The sequence below is a fragment of the Acanthochromis polyacanthus genome, chromosome 16 (assembly GCF_021347895.1).
Source record: "Acanthochromis polyacanthus isolate Apoly-LR-REF ecotype Palm Island chromosome 16, KAUST_Apoly_ChrSc, whole genome shotgun sequence".
NCBI lineage: Eukaryota > Metazoa > Chordata > Actinopteri > Pomacentridae > Acanthochromis > Acanthochromis polyacanthus.
The window spans coordinates 35,078,250-35,095,634 of NC_067128.1; the positions used below are offsets into that span (position 1 = coordinate 35,078,250).

General features: G+C 38.6%; 2 protein-coding genes across 3 annotated transcripts in view; one reads left to right on the top strand and one right to left on the bottom strand.

Annotated features, from left to right (window-relative positions):
• Positions 1–566, bottom strand: part of trdn (triadin) — a 39,311-nt gene extending 38,745 nt beyond the window's left edge. For both annotated transcript variants that reach the window (XM_051937010.1, XM_022211045.2), the window contains exon 1: positions 457–566. In XM_051937010.1, the coding sequence (XP_051792970.1) occupies positions 457–503 (47 nt within the window). In that variant the 5' untranslated portion in view covers positions 504–566. The remainder of the gene's footprint in view (positions 1–456) is intronic.
• Positions 567–9,296: 8,730 nt separating this feature from the next.
• Positions 9,297–17,385, top strand: part of nkain2 (sodium/potassium transporting ATPase interacting 2) — a 115,205-nt gene continuing 107,116 nt past the window's right edge. Inside the window, exon 1 of the mRNA XM_051936643.1 lies at positions 9,297–10,300. Coding sequence (XP_051792603.1) covers positions 10,247–10,300 — 54 coding nt within the window. The 5' untranslated portion in view covers positions 9,297–10,246. The remainder of the gene's footprint in view (positions 10,301–17,385) is intronic.

Below are 17,385 nucleotides of genomic sequence, written 5' to 3' on the forward strand. Positions count from 1 at the left end.
AAGAACAGATCAAACGCTACTTTGGGGATGGTGTCTCTACACCAATCAGCCACAACATTAAAACCACTGGCCTAATAAAGTATACCTCCTCCTGTAGATTGTTTAAATCCTGGAAGTTGTAAAGTCATTTGTAAGTTGAGTCAACATCTTGGTCATGTTCCTCGAAACATTCCTGAACAATCTGCAGTGTGGTGGGAAGCATTTTCCTGCTGGAAGAGGCCATGGAAGAGGATGTACAGCAATGTTTATGTAGGTGTGAAGGTTCCCAAGAAGCAGCATCACATGGTATCCAGTCTATTAAAACTAAATGTAGACCTTAGTTTGAAAAAAAAAAATCCTATTTTGTTGCAATTCTTGTCTTTGCATGTCCAGTTAGCAGTTTAAAGTCATTGTCTAAAGCACTGAAAGTGTTGCTGTTTGTATAGAAAGTATTGATATGCGCAAAGTGGCATCTACCTGAATGCAGGACTCAGGGTTTCCCAGCAGAACATTGTCCAGAGCATCACACTTCCTCCACAGACTTCTCATTCCTGCTGCCATCTGTTTCCAGATAATTGATGCACTTGCCTGTCAAAAAAGAAAAAACACAAAAAAACTTGATTCATCAGGACGCCTTCTTCCACCCCTCCATGGTCCAGTTCTGATGTCCTTTGTTGGAGCTTTCAGTGATAAATGGTAAAAGGTCTGCACTTGTATGGAGCTTTTCTTCCTCAGTGGTACTCAGAGTGCTTTACAGTGTTCCCTATTCACACGTTGACACTCCAACAGAGCTGCCACGGGAGGCGTTTACCTGCCATCAGGGGCAACTTCGGGTTCACAGTCTAGATATGAAGACACTTCAGCATGTGGAAGGGCAGAGAATCAAGCTGCCAACCTTGTGATTAGTGGACAACCTAATTAGTGGAGTGTCAGCATGAACACTTCATGACTGTTTCCATTTCCCCAATCATCTTTCCTTGGACACTTCTGGCAGTCGCTGCATACCAGGAACAAACTACGACTTAGTAGACACAATGAACAGAACTAAAAGTGGGGCTAATATTGGACTTGGTTAGTTACTTTGTTAGTTTTGTGGCCAGAAAGGTTACTGCATGTTTCATGTAGCAGAACGATGAAGCTGTTCGTCGACAAGGTCACCGTATCCACAAAAAGTTTATAGTATGTTAATGTTTTGTTTCTACAGTCCAACTTTAATTTTTGAAGGTTTAACAATTTATTTACTGCTCAGTAAAGTTCTGTTTAAAGACACCGGAAGAGAATTCTGGTAGTTTTTTTTTCTTTGTCAGATATGAAGTACTTTGACAGATGTAGGGTAGTTTGCTGATGTAAGGTAATTTGATAGATGTGGGGTACTTTGATAGCTGGATGGTATTTTAACAGAGGGTTGTAGGGTAGATCAATAGATGTAGGGTAGTTTTGCAGATGTCTGGTTATTTGATAGATGTAGGGGAGTTTGTTGATGCAAAGTAGTTTGATGGATATAGGGTAGTTTGATAGTTGTATGGCAGTTTAACAGATGGAGTGTAGATCGATAGATCTGGGGTTATTGCATGAATGTGGGGTAGTTCGCCAGATGTAGGGCATTTGGATATTTGTAGGGTAGTTCGGTAGATGTAGGGTAGTTTAATGATGTAAGGTGGCTTGATAGATGTACGGCAGTTTGACAGATGTAGGGTAATTTGATAGATGTAGGGTAGTTCAATGGACGGAGGGTAATTTGATGGATGAAGTGTAGTTTGATAGTTGTAGGGCAGTTTGATAGTTGTGCAGTAGATTGATAGGCGTAGGGTAGTTTGTTGCTGTTGGGTTAATGGATAGATTCAAGGTAGTTTGATAGATATAGGGTATATTATTGATAGATGTAGTACAGTTTGATAGATTTAAGGTAGTTTGACAATTGTAGGGGTTAGTTTGGTAGGTGTAGGGTAATTCAAGAGACGTAGGGTCGCTTGATAGATACAGGATAGTTTGTTAAATACAGGGTAGTTCAACAGATGTAGGGTCGCTTGATAGACTCAGGGTACCTTCATAGGGTAATTTGAAAAATGTGAGGTAGATAGATGTAGGGTCATTCAATGGATGTAGGGTAGATCAATAGATGTGTGGTAGATTGATAGATACAGGATGGTTCCAAAGACAAAGGGTAGTTTGACAGATGTATGAACTTTAAAAATGGATGCCATGAGTTCTTGGTGCCTAAACTTAACCAAAAATGAGTAAAAACAAAATGTACGTCACAAAATAAACCGAAATAAGTGAAAACCTACAACAATCAGTTTCTTGAATCAAAGTTCTGCCATTTAGCCCCCCTTTGATCCTCCAGCCTCCTCATGAAACTGGTGAACTACCTACACATACATCTATTGGTTTTGGATATTGTCACTGTATTATCTCTGAGACTCTAGCTTTGATTAAACTGCAGCATTTGACAGAGGAGTGGAGTGTTCTTACCACCTCAGTTTGTCATTTATTTCCCTCACTATGTGACTGCTGCAGAGTCATGAATCTGCTTTATCAGTAAGACTAAACGTGTGCGACAGCCTCGTCACTCTGCACCGTTTTATCTCGGCCTGCTTTCTGCAGTCGCCTCAGTTTCTGCTTTCATGTTCCTGCTGCTGTGATCTGCATTTTCCTTCTATTTTTACATCCAAAACATTAACATGGAGGTTCCCTTTTTTCTCAGCAGTGAATTATCCCCCTGTGACCCTCATGTTTCACTTTTTTCCCTTCCTGCTCTCCTTCTTCTTCCCTCTTTCCCTGCATGTCAACTCAGATCTAATTTCCGTCCACGAGGCGTAAACATCTCGTCCGAGTCGGCCGCTGTAACCGATATCAGACATTCCCCATATTTTGGGTCAGAGTTAGATTGCCTCCAGATAGGTGTGTCGGGTGGCAGCAGGTTTGCGTTGGTGCGTGTGGGCTCCCATCGGCTGGCGGCGGCAGCATCTGGTGACATCTGGTCCTCATAGATAAAGTAATAAACAGACTATCTGGTATCTGGAAGGAGCTGCAGCCCGTCGCTCATCTGCCTCGCTCTGTTTATCACCTTCTGCCGGCGTCAGAATCAAATTCAAATGCGCTGTATCGATAGGACAGGAAGGCGGCAGGCATCGGCAAGAAAAGCTGGACAGAGTTTCACCTGACTGAAACCAAAGAAGGAACCCTGACCCAACGTTTATGCCATCTTCTACTGACAACAGCACAACGTGAAATCTATCGTATTACTGCCTCTTTCAGATTGTTTTGGCTGCTTTTCTTCCAAGTCCTACTAGTTTTAGTCAAATGCAGAATTGATACTTCAATGTAAAGTACACATGAATGCACTGATTGATGGACAAACCCATTTTTTACCTGTAAAAACACACCTGTGTCTATTCAGATTAATTTAAAAAAAAGGAAAACCCTGAGTTTTTGGAGAAAAGCAACATTTTTTTAAACCAGTTTTGTTAATTAACTTTTAACTTCCCTAAGCAAAACAGACATTTTTGTTCAAATAGTTGGAAATAACAGAAAAATGCAAAGATCTGTCAAATAAGGTGAAAGCAAACTCACTGCATGATTACTATTGTGTAGTCAACTCCCTGAAAATGCAGTACGAGTCAGAAAAAAGCCTTAAAACCCAACGATATTCTGTGTTCCGTCAGAGAAAACAGAGATAGCCAGAAAATATTAAGAATTGCAAAGATAGAACCAGCTGACTTTTTGCCGTATTCGAAGCAATTCCTGCACAAATTCACATTTAAAATGTAAAAAAACAACTATTACAAAGCTGGAGAAGAAAAGGAGCAATTTTTAAACCAGTTTTTGTAATTGAGGTTTGACCTAAATGGTCCAAACAATGTTTATTAAATGGTCAAAAATAACTGGAAAATGCAACTGCAAGCTCATTCTCATGTGTACTCACCCCATAAAATGCTTTAAAACCCCACAAATCCTGTTTACTGTCACAGAAAACAAAGAAAACCTGTAAATATTCACATTTATGAAGCATCAACTTTCAGATTTTTGCCATTTTGTGATTTACCTTCAGACTTGATACATCATTATAGATGTAAAAACAATAGAAAAGACTGAGTTTTTGACCAACTATTACAAGGTTAAAGAAGAAAATCAACCAGTTTTGTTGACTGAGGTTTAATTTCCTCAAGCACAGTTGATATTTTTGCTTATTAAATGGTCAAAAAATGACTGGAAAATGCAACTTCATGCTTAATATAATGTGCACGAACTCCCCTTAAACCATTACACCCAATGAAATGGGACAGAAAAAAAAGAAAGCCTGCCAATATTCACATTTACAAAGCTGGATCTAGTAGATTATTGAAAATTTTGGTGCCATTTCTGGTATTTTCTGCACAGATTTATGTTTAAGATGTGGAAAAACTGGAGGAGACTCACATAAAACAAAGAAAACCTGAAATTATTCACATTTAAGAAGCAGCAACTTGCAGATTTGACATTTTTTTGATGTTTTACCTTCAGATCATTGGTCTGTTTCTACTCAGATTCACATTTATAATTTTTGTCCTTTATTCTCCCAAAACCTTTTTTTTTTTTTTGCCATTTTAAAAAATGATTTACCTACAGATTAGTGGTTTCACTAGTATTATATATATGCTTTTACCTCCTATTTGTGCTCAGATTTATATTTAAGACGTAAAGAAATGGAAAAGGCTAAATTTTTGTCAAAATGTTACAAAGCCAGACAATAAAATCATCATTTTTCCTGAAGCTTAGTAGATATTTTTGTTTATTAAATGGTCAAAAACAACTGGAAAGTGCAATTGCACACTCATTTCCCTACGTACTAACCCTCCAGAAACCTTAAAACCCAATGAAACGGGACAGGAAACAAAGACAACCTGAAAATATTCACATTTAAGATGCTACAACTTGCAGATTTTTGCTATCTTTTGATGTTTTACCTTCAGATTATTGGTCTCTTGTTTCTACTCAGATTCATATTTATAGTTTTTGTCCTTTATTCTCTCTTTAAAACCACCAGGGGTCCAGTTGTCTCCTCAGATAACAGGAAGGAAGCTGAATTTCTGAGCTTGTAGAGCAGAAGAGCAGCAGCGACTGATAGAAGCGATGATATTCAGAACTCGTGGACGTGTTGGAGGACCGTCGAGGGAATCGCTCGTTATTCAGACCGCTGTCACTCAAGATTAGAGGCGTAATTAAAGTCCTGTCGCTCTGTGTGGCTCGGCCGTGTGTGTGTTGTGTACCTGGGTGTGTGTTGTGTTGCTGTAGTTGTGAGTTTGGAGGCAGAGGGAGGGACGACAGAGATTGATGGTGAAGGGGGAACAGGCCATGATGTTGTATAGCTAAAGCAGTGATAGCCTCTAAACCTGGTGTCTGTTTAAACGGCCGGACGCTTTGTAGGCGTGGCACCGCCGACCCACAACAACCACACAACAACCACACACAGAGACAACAACCACACACAGAGACCCACACACACACACACACACACACACACAACAACCACACACAGAGACCCACAGACCCACAACAACCACACACACAGACCCACAACAACCACACACACAGACCCACAACAACCACACACACAGAGACACAACAACCACACACACAGAGACACAACAACCACACACACAGAGACACAACAACCACACACACAGAGACACAACAACCACACACAGAGACACAACACAACACAACCACACACTGTATTTTTCCTCTTTTTTTCTGCTTTTAAGCCAATATGGTCGATAAATCTTTGGAGAAATGCTTGTGTGTATTTTGTGTCAAACGTTTCTAAATGAGGCCCTTTTTTATTCCATAAATTCAAACAGACAGCTGTGAGCTCTAACAGGCTGCATGACTTAAAAGCTCTTCATTTATGTGGCTTTAACAGCATTATCAAATCTCTGACAATCTCTTACTGTCTTCTTCAAGACAATAAACCTACAAAAATGCACTAGGAATCCAGACTTGAGCTATGTGTTTGTGTATTTTTCCTATTTTTTAAAGCTAAAATTGATAAGAAATCCTTTAAAATCTTTGGGAAAATGTGAATTTTGTTGCCTTATTTGCTAAATAAGACCCTCTGAAGTGGCTTAAGCTGTGAGCTCTTCTTTCAAGCTGCACAACTTTCTCTTTTTGAATTTCTGTTGCATCAGGAGCAGGTTAGCGGCCTCCAGTTCATGTAAATCAGGCTGCAGCGACTTCCTGCTGAGAGTTTCATTCATGCTGCTGTCTGAAGGCCACATTCAGCAGCAGCTGCTTCTTCCATCCCTGTTTCTGTTTGTGTTGGAGGGAGCAAAGAGCTGCTGCTCCCTGCTGAGCCTCACATCAGCCACATAAAGCCTCTGCAACAGAGAGGAGGACGGACGGACACCTCCGCCTTCAAAATAAAAGCCTCCAGGAGCCCAGAGGGTCAGATAGGATGAGGAAAAAACGTGCAAAAAATATTATAAAATGCTCAGGGATGGAAGATTGGGGAAAATATCGAGTGTACTGCTATCCAGCTGGCAAAAATGTTTACATACAATTACTGTATTTAAATTCACAGTAGTATTATTACAGTACAAATATTGTGTTTTTATTTACATTATTCTTACCCATTTTATTTTTACAATACTATTACTAAGTTTTATCATTAGTAATATTTTTACAGTGATATAGTATTTACATTTATTATTTATTGTGATGATCATTGTTTATTATTGCATTTCCTCTTTATAGTACAGTTCTCTTTATTTGTAGTATCGTATTTTTAGTGCTACTGTATTTACATATACAGAATTATTCATTTAATACCTCTTTTTGCAGTACTATTGCTATATTTTTTATTTAGTTCTATTAGCATTGTATTTGTACAGTGCTATTTATTTACATTCAGACAATAATTATTTTATTTAACCTCATTACTACATTTTCCTTTTGCAGTACTATTACTATATTTTTATTTAGTCTTATTAGTAGAATTGTGTTTTTTTACAGTGCCATTGCCATATTTACATTTACAGTATTATAAATATTATTACTGCATTTTCTTTATAGTACTAATATTTAAGTAATTTTGTATTTTTTACAGTGCTATTACTGTATTTACATTTACAGAAATATTCATTTTAATTGTATTTTTTATGTGCTATTACTATGTTTATTTACAGTTTTGTTTTTATTACTACAGTCTTGTTTTGTTTTTGTGATTACTGTTTTGTCATTCAGTGTTATTTCCGTATTTTCATCTACAGTATTATTACTGTTAATTACTTTAGAAACATACATTTTGTGTAAATAAAGCTAAACTGCACGACAGCACTTTAAATCTTTGTTTTAAAACAAACAAACTATGACAATCGGTGTAATAGTTGTCCATAAAAAATGCTTTTTAATAGTTAACTTCACACACAAAAACAAAACATTCATACCGTGTGTATAAAAAGAGCCACTTAATTTGGCTTTTTGATTAAAAAAAAACCTAAAACATAAAACAAACTCTCCTGTCATGTAAAAACTAATCTCTACTTAATAATGTGATGTAGTGAGAGTGAATGAATTGTTCCAAATCAAAGTCGATTAACCGTTCAGCCCTAGAAACGCCAGCGATGCGCGATACTGGAGAGAAACTGGTGTGTCGATTATTTCTGAGTCATTAGGCCGATTACTGATGCAGATTTATGCACATAATTTTACCGCCTAATTACCAAAAACATCAGGGGCCAGTTTCACAAAGACATTTTAGACAGAACCTTTAGATTAATGGGAGTTAGACAAAACATTGGCCATGTTGTCCAGAAAAAATGATGTAGTGACCACACTTTAGCTTCAGAGTAGAAGGCGTGTTTGCAAATTAAACCCAAATTCAGTCAATTAACATGAACTAATCAGTGTGGTGCGTCAAGAAAAATGACCAAATGTGTGCTTAAACTCACGATATTTCATCAAGATCGTGTTATTCTACATCTTTCAGTCATAAAAAGACACCAGATTCTGTATAAAAGATTCTGCAAACAATTGTAAAATGAGTTTTCAGGTTGAACTGCAGGCAGTGTTTCCACAGAGAGACAAAAACAACAGAGGAAACAACAAAAAACAACACAGGAAACAATGATAATTAGCCCCTAAATGACCAAAACAGAGGCGACAACAGAGAGGAAAATCAAAGCTACTGGATGAATAAAATAAATGCAGCATGGCTCAGAAACAGTGACGAGTGGAAAATGAGGGGAGAGAAGATGTTTGAGAAGGCTGGAAACATGGAAATAGATAAATATCTATAATATAAAGACGGAAAATGACCATAAAGAGAAATAAAGACAAAAACAACACAAAAAATAACACAAAGAGGCTCAAGATGACAACACGAGATGCAAAATCACAAAAACGAGACACAAAACCATAAAAACAAGACAGAATGACCAACAAAACTCAAAACAGAGACGGCAAGAGAGACCGAGGAAAATCAAAGCTACAGGATGAATAAAATAAATGCAGCATGGCTCAGAATCAGTGGAAAAGTGTGGTTAGGAAACATGGAAATAGATAAATATCTATATAATGTGAAGACGAAACAACAACAAAGTGACACAAGACAGCAAGACCGAGACAAGAAAGCAAATACAAAATTACAAAAGTGAGACAAAATGACATGAACAAGACTGTAAACAACAAAAACAAGGCACCAATGACACAAATGAGGCACAACATTGCCAAAACGAGATGCAAAATAGCAAAGATGAGACAAAATGACTGCAAAGAGACAAAACGTGACACAAACCAGACAGAAAGCAACAAAAACAAGACAAAAAGTGACACAAACGAGTCGCCAAAGTACACACATGAAACAAAAAAATGACAAACAAGACACAAAACAGAGACGACAAAAGAGTAACAGAGAAAAACCTAAGCTACCGAATCAATAAAATAAATGCAGCATGGCTCAGAAACGGTGAACAGAGCAGCAAGTTGGAGATGCATTCAGCATGGAGAAACATCTTTCTACTGATAAGCAGAGTAGAAAGAAAAGTCTGGAGAGAAGTTTTAAAATGTAAATAAATATCTATAATATGCGGAGCCACAATTTTTTTGTCCAGCGTTGTAACATTTGTGAACACTTGGGAAATAATGGACAATAATCAAAGAAATTCCACTTTTTGTGCGATTTCTGTCATAATTGTGTCATTCTGCACAAAAGACATTCTTGAGTCCTGACTCTTTCTTTATGGTTCTTCTTTTTCCATAGATCTGCAGGAAAAACGAGCTCACGGTGATGAAAATTGTTCCACTCAGTTTTATTGTGAAATCCACCGCCGGATGTTGTCCGCGGCTGCAGCGCTGGAACTTGCCAGACGACAGGCGGGACTCGGAGACGCTCCTTTCGGCTGCTGTCGGTCCGTTGGTCCATCCCGGTTCCTATTGTCTCCCCGTTTCCACTCCTTCCAGACGAACCCGGAGACGACTCCCCAAACTTGGCCGCTTTTCTTCCTCCTCTCGGACCCGCGGCGCGTTTTTTTTTTTTTCCTTCTTTTTTTGGAGACTTGGCTGAGAATTGAACCGTCTCCGTGCGCGAAATTTGGACACGTTCCTCTGTGTGTGTGTGTGTTTGTGTTTTTATTTTAACACAATTTCCAGCGGAGACCCGGTGAATGAAGGGGCCAACGGCTGAGTGGTGCTGGTGATCTGGGAATCCGCTCCGGTGAAATTTTACGCACCGTTCCGTGTCTGGATAAGATCCGGTGGATGAGTGCGGCGGTGTGTTGGAGGTACAGACGCGGGGCTTTTGGTGAAGGATGCTCCGTTACTGCCCCTGAGAGGAGCGGGAGGAGAGGAGAGGCTGGAACCACTTTCACTTGTTTTCTCCACCCTGGAACAAATTAGGCTGCTTCCATCAGCCCAGCACCAGGATTATTTCATCTGGGGGGTAAATCCGGCTCATCTCACATCTGGTGTCTTCTGGATTCAGCTCCAATGAGGATCACTGGAAAGTCTGTTATTTAACAGGAATCCGGTTCAGATGCAGCTGATCTGAAGCCTCCGTCTCTGTGGAACTTGACCCTCCAAAAGGTCCACCTTCGCCCCCCAACATCTTCCAACCCTCGACCCCCCCATGTGTTCTGGAGCTCCTCAGACTGGTAGTGTCTGAATGAAGTAGTAGCCGCCAGAAAGCTTGCTGCTCCCCGAGGCTTCCAGCCGGGCTGCCGGCCAGCCAGACGGCCCTCTGGAGGGTTCCTTTGGATCTTGAAGCGGAGGTTCTGGGCCCCACGTGGACGCCATGGGCTGCTGTAGCGGCAGGTGCACCTTGGCCTTCATCTGTGGCATGCAGCTGGTGAGTGTTAAGATTACTATCGATTGGCGGATCGATGAGGGGGAAGAAACGAGCGATGATGATGTGGGATCAGAGTCAGACGGGGCTGGATGGAAAGATGGATTTGTGGAGTTGATAGGTGCATAAAAGGTCACGACACGAGTGGTTTGACGTGGAGGAGATGAATGGAGATCTTTATGGAGCTCTGAAGGGCTGATGGAAGTGGGCAGTGATGGATGGAGCGTGGAGTCTGGCTGGATGGCTGATGGATGGATGTGCATGCGACATATGGGTGGAAATGTGTGGCCATGGCATCTCTCAGAGCATCTTCCAACATCTCGGTGTTTGTCACTGGAAACTGGAGGCGACAGGGAGGGTCTGAGTGTGTCATCGGGTAGTTTCTGCACTTTAGAATGGGCTAAATGGGCTGAAATGCAAGTAAACTGCTGTCAGATGAAGTTAAAGACACATTTTTCTCCAAACAAACAGAAAAATCTATCAGAGAGGCTCAAAGCTGCCAGTGGTTTTTGGCCTCAAGGTGGTGGAAGAATGTATAAACATGAAATAGTCTTCTACAGAACAATAGCGTAGTTTTGCATTAAAGGTGGAGTCTGTGATTCTGGAGAAACAGTTGATAGTTCCTTTGCTCCATCAGCATCTACAGCAGAAAAAAAAAATCCATCAGAGAAGCTCAAAGCTGCAAATGGTCTTTGGCCTTAATGTGGTGGAAGAACGTATAAACACGAAATAGTCTTCTACAGAACAATAGTGTCGTTTTGCATTAAAGGTGGAGTCTGCGATTCTGGAGAAACAAAGTTCCTGTGCATCCTTCAGCATCAACAATCTACCGCAGAGAACATATTTTCATTTCAAACCTTTATTTATTCTCGAAGGGACATTGACCTTTCCCTCATTTCCAATGCCGTTGGAGAAGCTCAAAGCTCTTTGACTCAAGGTGGTGGAAGAAGGTATAAACACGAAACTGTCGCATTCTACAGAGCAATAGCGTAGTTTTGTATTAAAGGTGGCGATTTTAGAGAATCATAGTTGGTAGTTCCTGTGCATGAGCTCCTTCAGCAGCTCCAGCAGAGAAAAATCCATCAGAGAGGTTCAAATCTGCAGCTGGTTTTTGGCCTCAAGGTGGTGGAAGAAAGTCTAAACACGAAGTAGTCTTAGTTGACAGAACAACAGCGTAGTTTTACATTAAAGTTGGTACTTCTGGAGAACTTGATATTTATATCTTAAGCATGATCCAGATTTATTGTCTCCTTGTTAAGTACATGTAAATGAACATGTAGAAGCTTCTTCAGCATCTCCAGTACAAATAGAAAACCAAGCATTAGTGCAGTTGTAGGACTTTGGCATCATTTTGTTGGTCTGCAGTGTCCAGGATGACTGGTTGTGTTGATATTCTCTCGTCCAACTGTATTCTCAATCGCTGATGTTCCTTTTATGATTAATTTTAATTATTTGTGGCTCTAGAAGGAACAAACTATCTGTGAACATCCCGTTTGAACTCATCCAACTCAGTAGAGACCAATAGGTTTGACTTATTTAGTGTTTTGGCTCCAAACTAACGGACGTCAAAGAAATAGTTCGTGTTTTTGCGTTTTGTTCCAACAAATGGACAGACAGAAGTTTGTGTATCAGCAGCTCAACATCCAACATGCAGATCATCTAGAAACAGCAGCTAGCTGATCTGCATTGATGCCTATTCATGGTTTCATACAAAAACCGATAGATTCATTATCAGCTCTTAAGTTAATTGGCAGCCATTTTGGTAATGGATTCATTTGTGTGCCTGTTTTTAAGAGGGGAAAAAAGTCTAAATTCTATGATTCCAGCTTGTTAAATGTGAATATTTTCTGGTTTCTTTCCTCATCTGTGATAGTAAACTGACTATTTAGGTTGAGGACAAAACAAGACGGCGTCTTCAAGAGTCCAGAGCTAAAAGATATAAAAGTGTCCAAGTCTCACATTTGAGGTGCAAATTCAAATCCTCTTGTTCAGAAAATGACTAAAAACAGCTGCTGATTGATCGTCTAATCGTAGCAGAACCCTGAGCTTCATGTATTCCATCAGAAACAGTGTTAGTTCATGACAGCAGCAGCAAAAACTAGAGCCGAGATGAAAGCCAAGAGATTAGTTATCAGCAATTAAATTAATCACCAACTATGTGAAGAGGTGATCAAATCGGTTTGAGTAATTTTTGAAGGATAAAAAAACGCTTCTTAAATGTCAATATTTCCTGGTTTCTTACATCTCAGCTCAACAATCAACATGCAGATCGTCTAAAAACAGCGGCTGACTTGTCAGAGTTCTGTAGTTGTGCAGAATCACGACAAAAACAGAAAATCACCACAAAACCATGCAAACACACCACATTAAGGCGCAAAATCACCACAAAAAGATGCAAAGCCACCTTATAAACAATCAAAAATATAATAATGTAGTGAAATTGCTACAAAAACACACAATATCACAACAAAAAGCAAACAAACACACCACAATAAGGCACAAAACCACCACAATAGGAGTAAAATATACCACATAAAGATGCAAGATCCCCAGAAAGATTACAAACTACCAAAAAAAGATGAAAAATCACCATATACAAGAGGCAAAACTACCACAAACGCACTGAAAACGTCATCAGTTGTTACAGTTCTGTTTTCAGAAATCATGAATATGTGCACCTGCTCTCCTCCCGGTCTATCATGATTTAATATGGTGCAAAAGCTAGGTTTTTTTGTTGATTTGGATTTTATTTAGGCAAATAAGGCTGCAGGTAGAAAAAAAAATGTTCAAAATAACTAAAAGAAGACGCAAAATCACTGCAAAAGAGTCCAAATTTACTACAAAGACAGTAAATCATCACAAAAACATCACAAAAAGAGTAAAATAGATCACATAATTTGAAATATCCCCGTAAAGAGTCAGATCACCACAACAAAGATGCAAAATCACCCGAAAAAGTCGCATCATCATCATCAGTCGATATTGTTCTATTTTCAGAAATCTTTTGATTCTGTGCAGCTGCTCTGCTCTGAATCGGTTTTTGTTCTAAGGATGAATGATGTGCATTACTTTGACAGATTTTGCAATCTGAGTTCCAATTTTAGGGGAAATCTGTCATTTCTTGCACTTGTTTTCCACTGAAATGAACAAAACTGTCCATTCAAACATCTCTGTAGCAGCAAAATCCTTCATTTTTAACTGGATCTTGCACCTTTTCTCACCTTTATCTTTAATATCACACTTGGCTGTTAATTCAGTATAAAATATGATGCTCAAAACATTACATTCTGCTGCAGATATGAGCTTTGTATGCTGATTTAGTGTTAATTTGGGCTCGTAAAGCTGCAGGTGGAGTCGCTGCGTGGCTTTAACTGTCTCCCGGCTCTTTTAACCGTTGGTTTTACTCCTACAATCACCATTAATCTGCTCATTTCAGCTGCACGTCGAACCAAAAGAGGCATTATTACTGTACATAGCGTCTGCAGGAGCAGCAGCTGCAGCAGAGCAATAAGTCCAGGAGAGATTCTCTGGAGGCCGTCGGGGGAAATGAAGGAAATCAGCAGCTCAAACAGAAGCGGAGCAGCAAAGTGGAGGCGCTCATCGCAAAATAAACCCGCCGTTTGTCTCCATACAGACGGAGGTTTCTGCAGCAGAATGACACATTGTACACGCATGTGCACGGACGCATAAACATGAAGCTGCAGCAGGCGTGTACGGCCACTGAAGACCTACTGTCACGCTCAATAGGAGGCCGTTACAGGAGCCCTGTGTGGGGAAAGCAGCTCATTTAGCAGCAGATATGATGCACAGAAAGCCTCTAAACCATCACATGAAGAGTAAATATAACACATGAAGATAAGAAGATCCTCCCCAAAAGAGACAAATCATCACAACAAAGATGCAAAATCCCCATTTAAAGAGGCAAAATGAGCACAAAAAAAACAGGAAATCACCACAAAGGAGATGCAAGATCTCCAAAATAAGTCAAATCGCCACAACAAAGATGCAAAATCACCATCTGAGGAGGCAAAATTTACTAGAGACAGGAAATCGCCGCAAAAAAATAAAATAAAAATCACAATTTAAAGAGGCAAAATCACCACAAATACAGGAAATCACCACATAGACCCCCAAAAAAGTCAAATTACCCCAACAAAGATGCAAAATCACCATTTAAGGAGGAAAAATTAGCTACAAAGACAGGAAATCACCACAAAAACAATAAATATAGCACATGAAGATGCAAGATCCCAAAAAGAGTCAAATCACCACAATAAAGATGCAAAAATCACAATTTAAGGAGGACAAACTCACTACAAAGACAGGAAATCACCACAAAATGATTCAAAACAATCACAAAATGAGCAAATGTAACACATGAAGATGTGAGATCACCAGAAAGAGTCAAAAAGACGCCAAATCACCATTTAAAGAGGCAAAATGACCCCAAAAAAAACAGATCACCACCACTATAAAGATGCAAATTCACCACAAAAACCCCCAGAATCACCCCAACAACATACGTGTGCACGGATGCATAAGCATGAAGCTGCAGCAGGCGTGTACGGCCACTGAAGACCTACTGTCACGCTCAATAGGAGGCCGTTACAGGAGCCCTGTGTGGGGAAAGCAGCTCATTTAGCAGCAGATATGATGCCGGCTGTAAGAGCTTCATTGTATTGGTGGCTGGTTCCCATTGAGGAAAAGCAGAAAGCGTGCTGTGTTAGCGAACATGTGGGGAACGTACACTCGGCTGCGCTGTAAATGAGGACGCTGTGTGTTTCCGGAGGTGAAATAAAAGCCTGAACGAGCTGCCGTCGTCACACAGACAGTCGTTGTGTGTAATGCGGTGGAACTAATGCCGTTCCATAGTCAACAGCATGTTTTGCTCTGCTAACCGTCGTAATAGCGGCCGATAGTGGCGCTAGCTAGCTAGCTGAGCCGCGGGCCTGACGCCGCCACGCACTCTTAACTACAGCTGCTGATCTGCTGTGGTCGTCTGAACGCTGCAGAAACACGGGAAACAACGCTGCTAAGAGGTTATTTAACAGTCTGGGATGGGAATTTCTGGACTACACATATCTAGTTGAAACTACAAACGTGTAATAAAAAAAAACAGGAAAAATGTTTTCATTTAGGTGTCGACTGTGAAAAAACTGCTCAAAATCTTTATTTTTGCAAATTGTAATTCATTGTGTTGCAGTGTTTGACATAAACATGACTTCAATCAGCAAAAAATGTTGTTCTATTACAGATATAAACGGAATAAAGGCTTATAGTTGAAAGAAAAATGATGGTAAAGGACTAAAAAAATTAGATACAAAAAAATTCTTTAATTTATTATTCGTGTTATTTTAGTTATTTATTTTGTTTTATTAGATTTTTTATGTATTTATCATGGAATTTCAGTTTTAAAAATTTTAATCAGCAAAAATATTATTTTATGAATATTTGCTGGTATTTGAAAGAAAAATATGCATATTAAGGATTGGAAAAATATGGCCAAAACTGTCAATAATATCCACATAATAAATCATAATAATAATGTTTTATTCTCCCTACATTTTATAGTCCAGTTAAGTTCTTTTTAATAAGGAAAAATGCGATTATATTACAGATAATTGCTGTTATTTGAAAGAAAAATGATGCTTACGGACTAAAAAAAAAATATTTAAAAAAAATTAAAATCTAAGCTTTTCCTCATTTTGTTAAATTACTGAAAACAAAATGTTTCAATTTACATGTTAAGAACAACGTTTGACTATAAAATTACATTTTTAGAAATTTAAATCAGTAAAAATATCATAGTTTTATGGATATTTGCAGTTATTTGAAAGAAAAGGACTGGAAAAATAAGACCAAAACTGTCAGTAATATCCATGTAATAAATCATACAAATCACTGCACAGAGATAATTACAAATAATATTTTTTAAATGTTTTTTTTCACTTTACAGATTGCTCACCGCATTATCTAGTTAAATCAGACATGAACAGAATAAATGCTGTTTGAAAGAATAATTATGCTTCAGGACTATAACAGTTATATTAAAAAAATCGATTTTATTTATTCATTTTATTTATTAGATTTTTGATTTATTCATTAATCTAAGAATTCTTTAAAAATATGCAGACAATTTTTTTTTCAGCTTTAAAAAAATGAACAAAACATTTAACTGTATCTAACATCAGCGGAATACTATTAGTAACAGATATGTCGTAAATATTGTTTTATAAACTGACAGATTTTTTCTCGTTGTTATATAACAGATTATATATAGTAAATTGCAATAAAATAAGTTAAAAAAACAAAAATCTGTATTTTTACTAATTCTTTTACAACGTTTAACCACAAAAATCACATAATTTTTGTGTTTAAATCTGCAGGAATGCCATTATTTTAGGGGTTTTTGTTGTTCATTCATTTATTTACAGTTTTTTAATAATTATTCCACAGTTTCATGTATTTTTCTGCCACATTCTCAGAGGTAGTTGCTAAAATCATCCTGGTCGTGTTTGTTTTCTGAGTGAGCTTCCTGCTACAGTTAACAGTCGCTCAGTTTGTCTGTTGTGCTCGAACTGATGTCTTTATGTAACCAGCAGCAGCGTTTCTGCTGCTTCATTAGTCGAGTTAATTACAGAGTCACCTCAGCCGAGCAGAGATCAACGATGCCGGTTAGAAATACGACCGACGGGGACGTAACACCAGGTGATGCTCTCTGATTCTAACAGACCTGCTAGTTACCTGCAAGATTCAGTTTAAAATGAAATGTTTTCTGAGTTTATACAAGCTCCCACAACTTAAACCAGCGATTATTTTTATGATCGATTAACCAGTCAAGGATTTTCTCAGTGAACTGATGTCAGAAAGCACTTAAACCCGAGCTGACGTCTGAATTAATTTAGTTTTCTCCAAAGCTAAGAGTCACAATCACATAAGAGACTCACAACTGACGAGTATATGTACCAGATTTCTGAAACAGAGCTATAATAACTTGTGTTACCACATATTTTTGTTTTAATTTTGGGCATTTTTGGAGTAATTTCGCATCTTTGTGGCAATTTAGCTTCCTTTTCTGGTGATTTTTA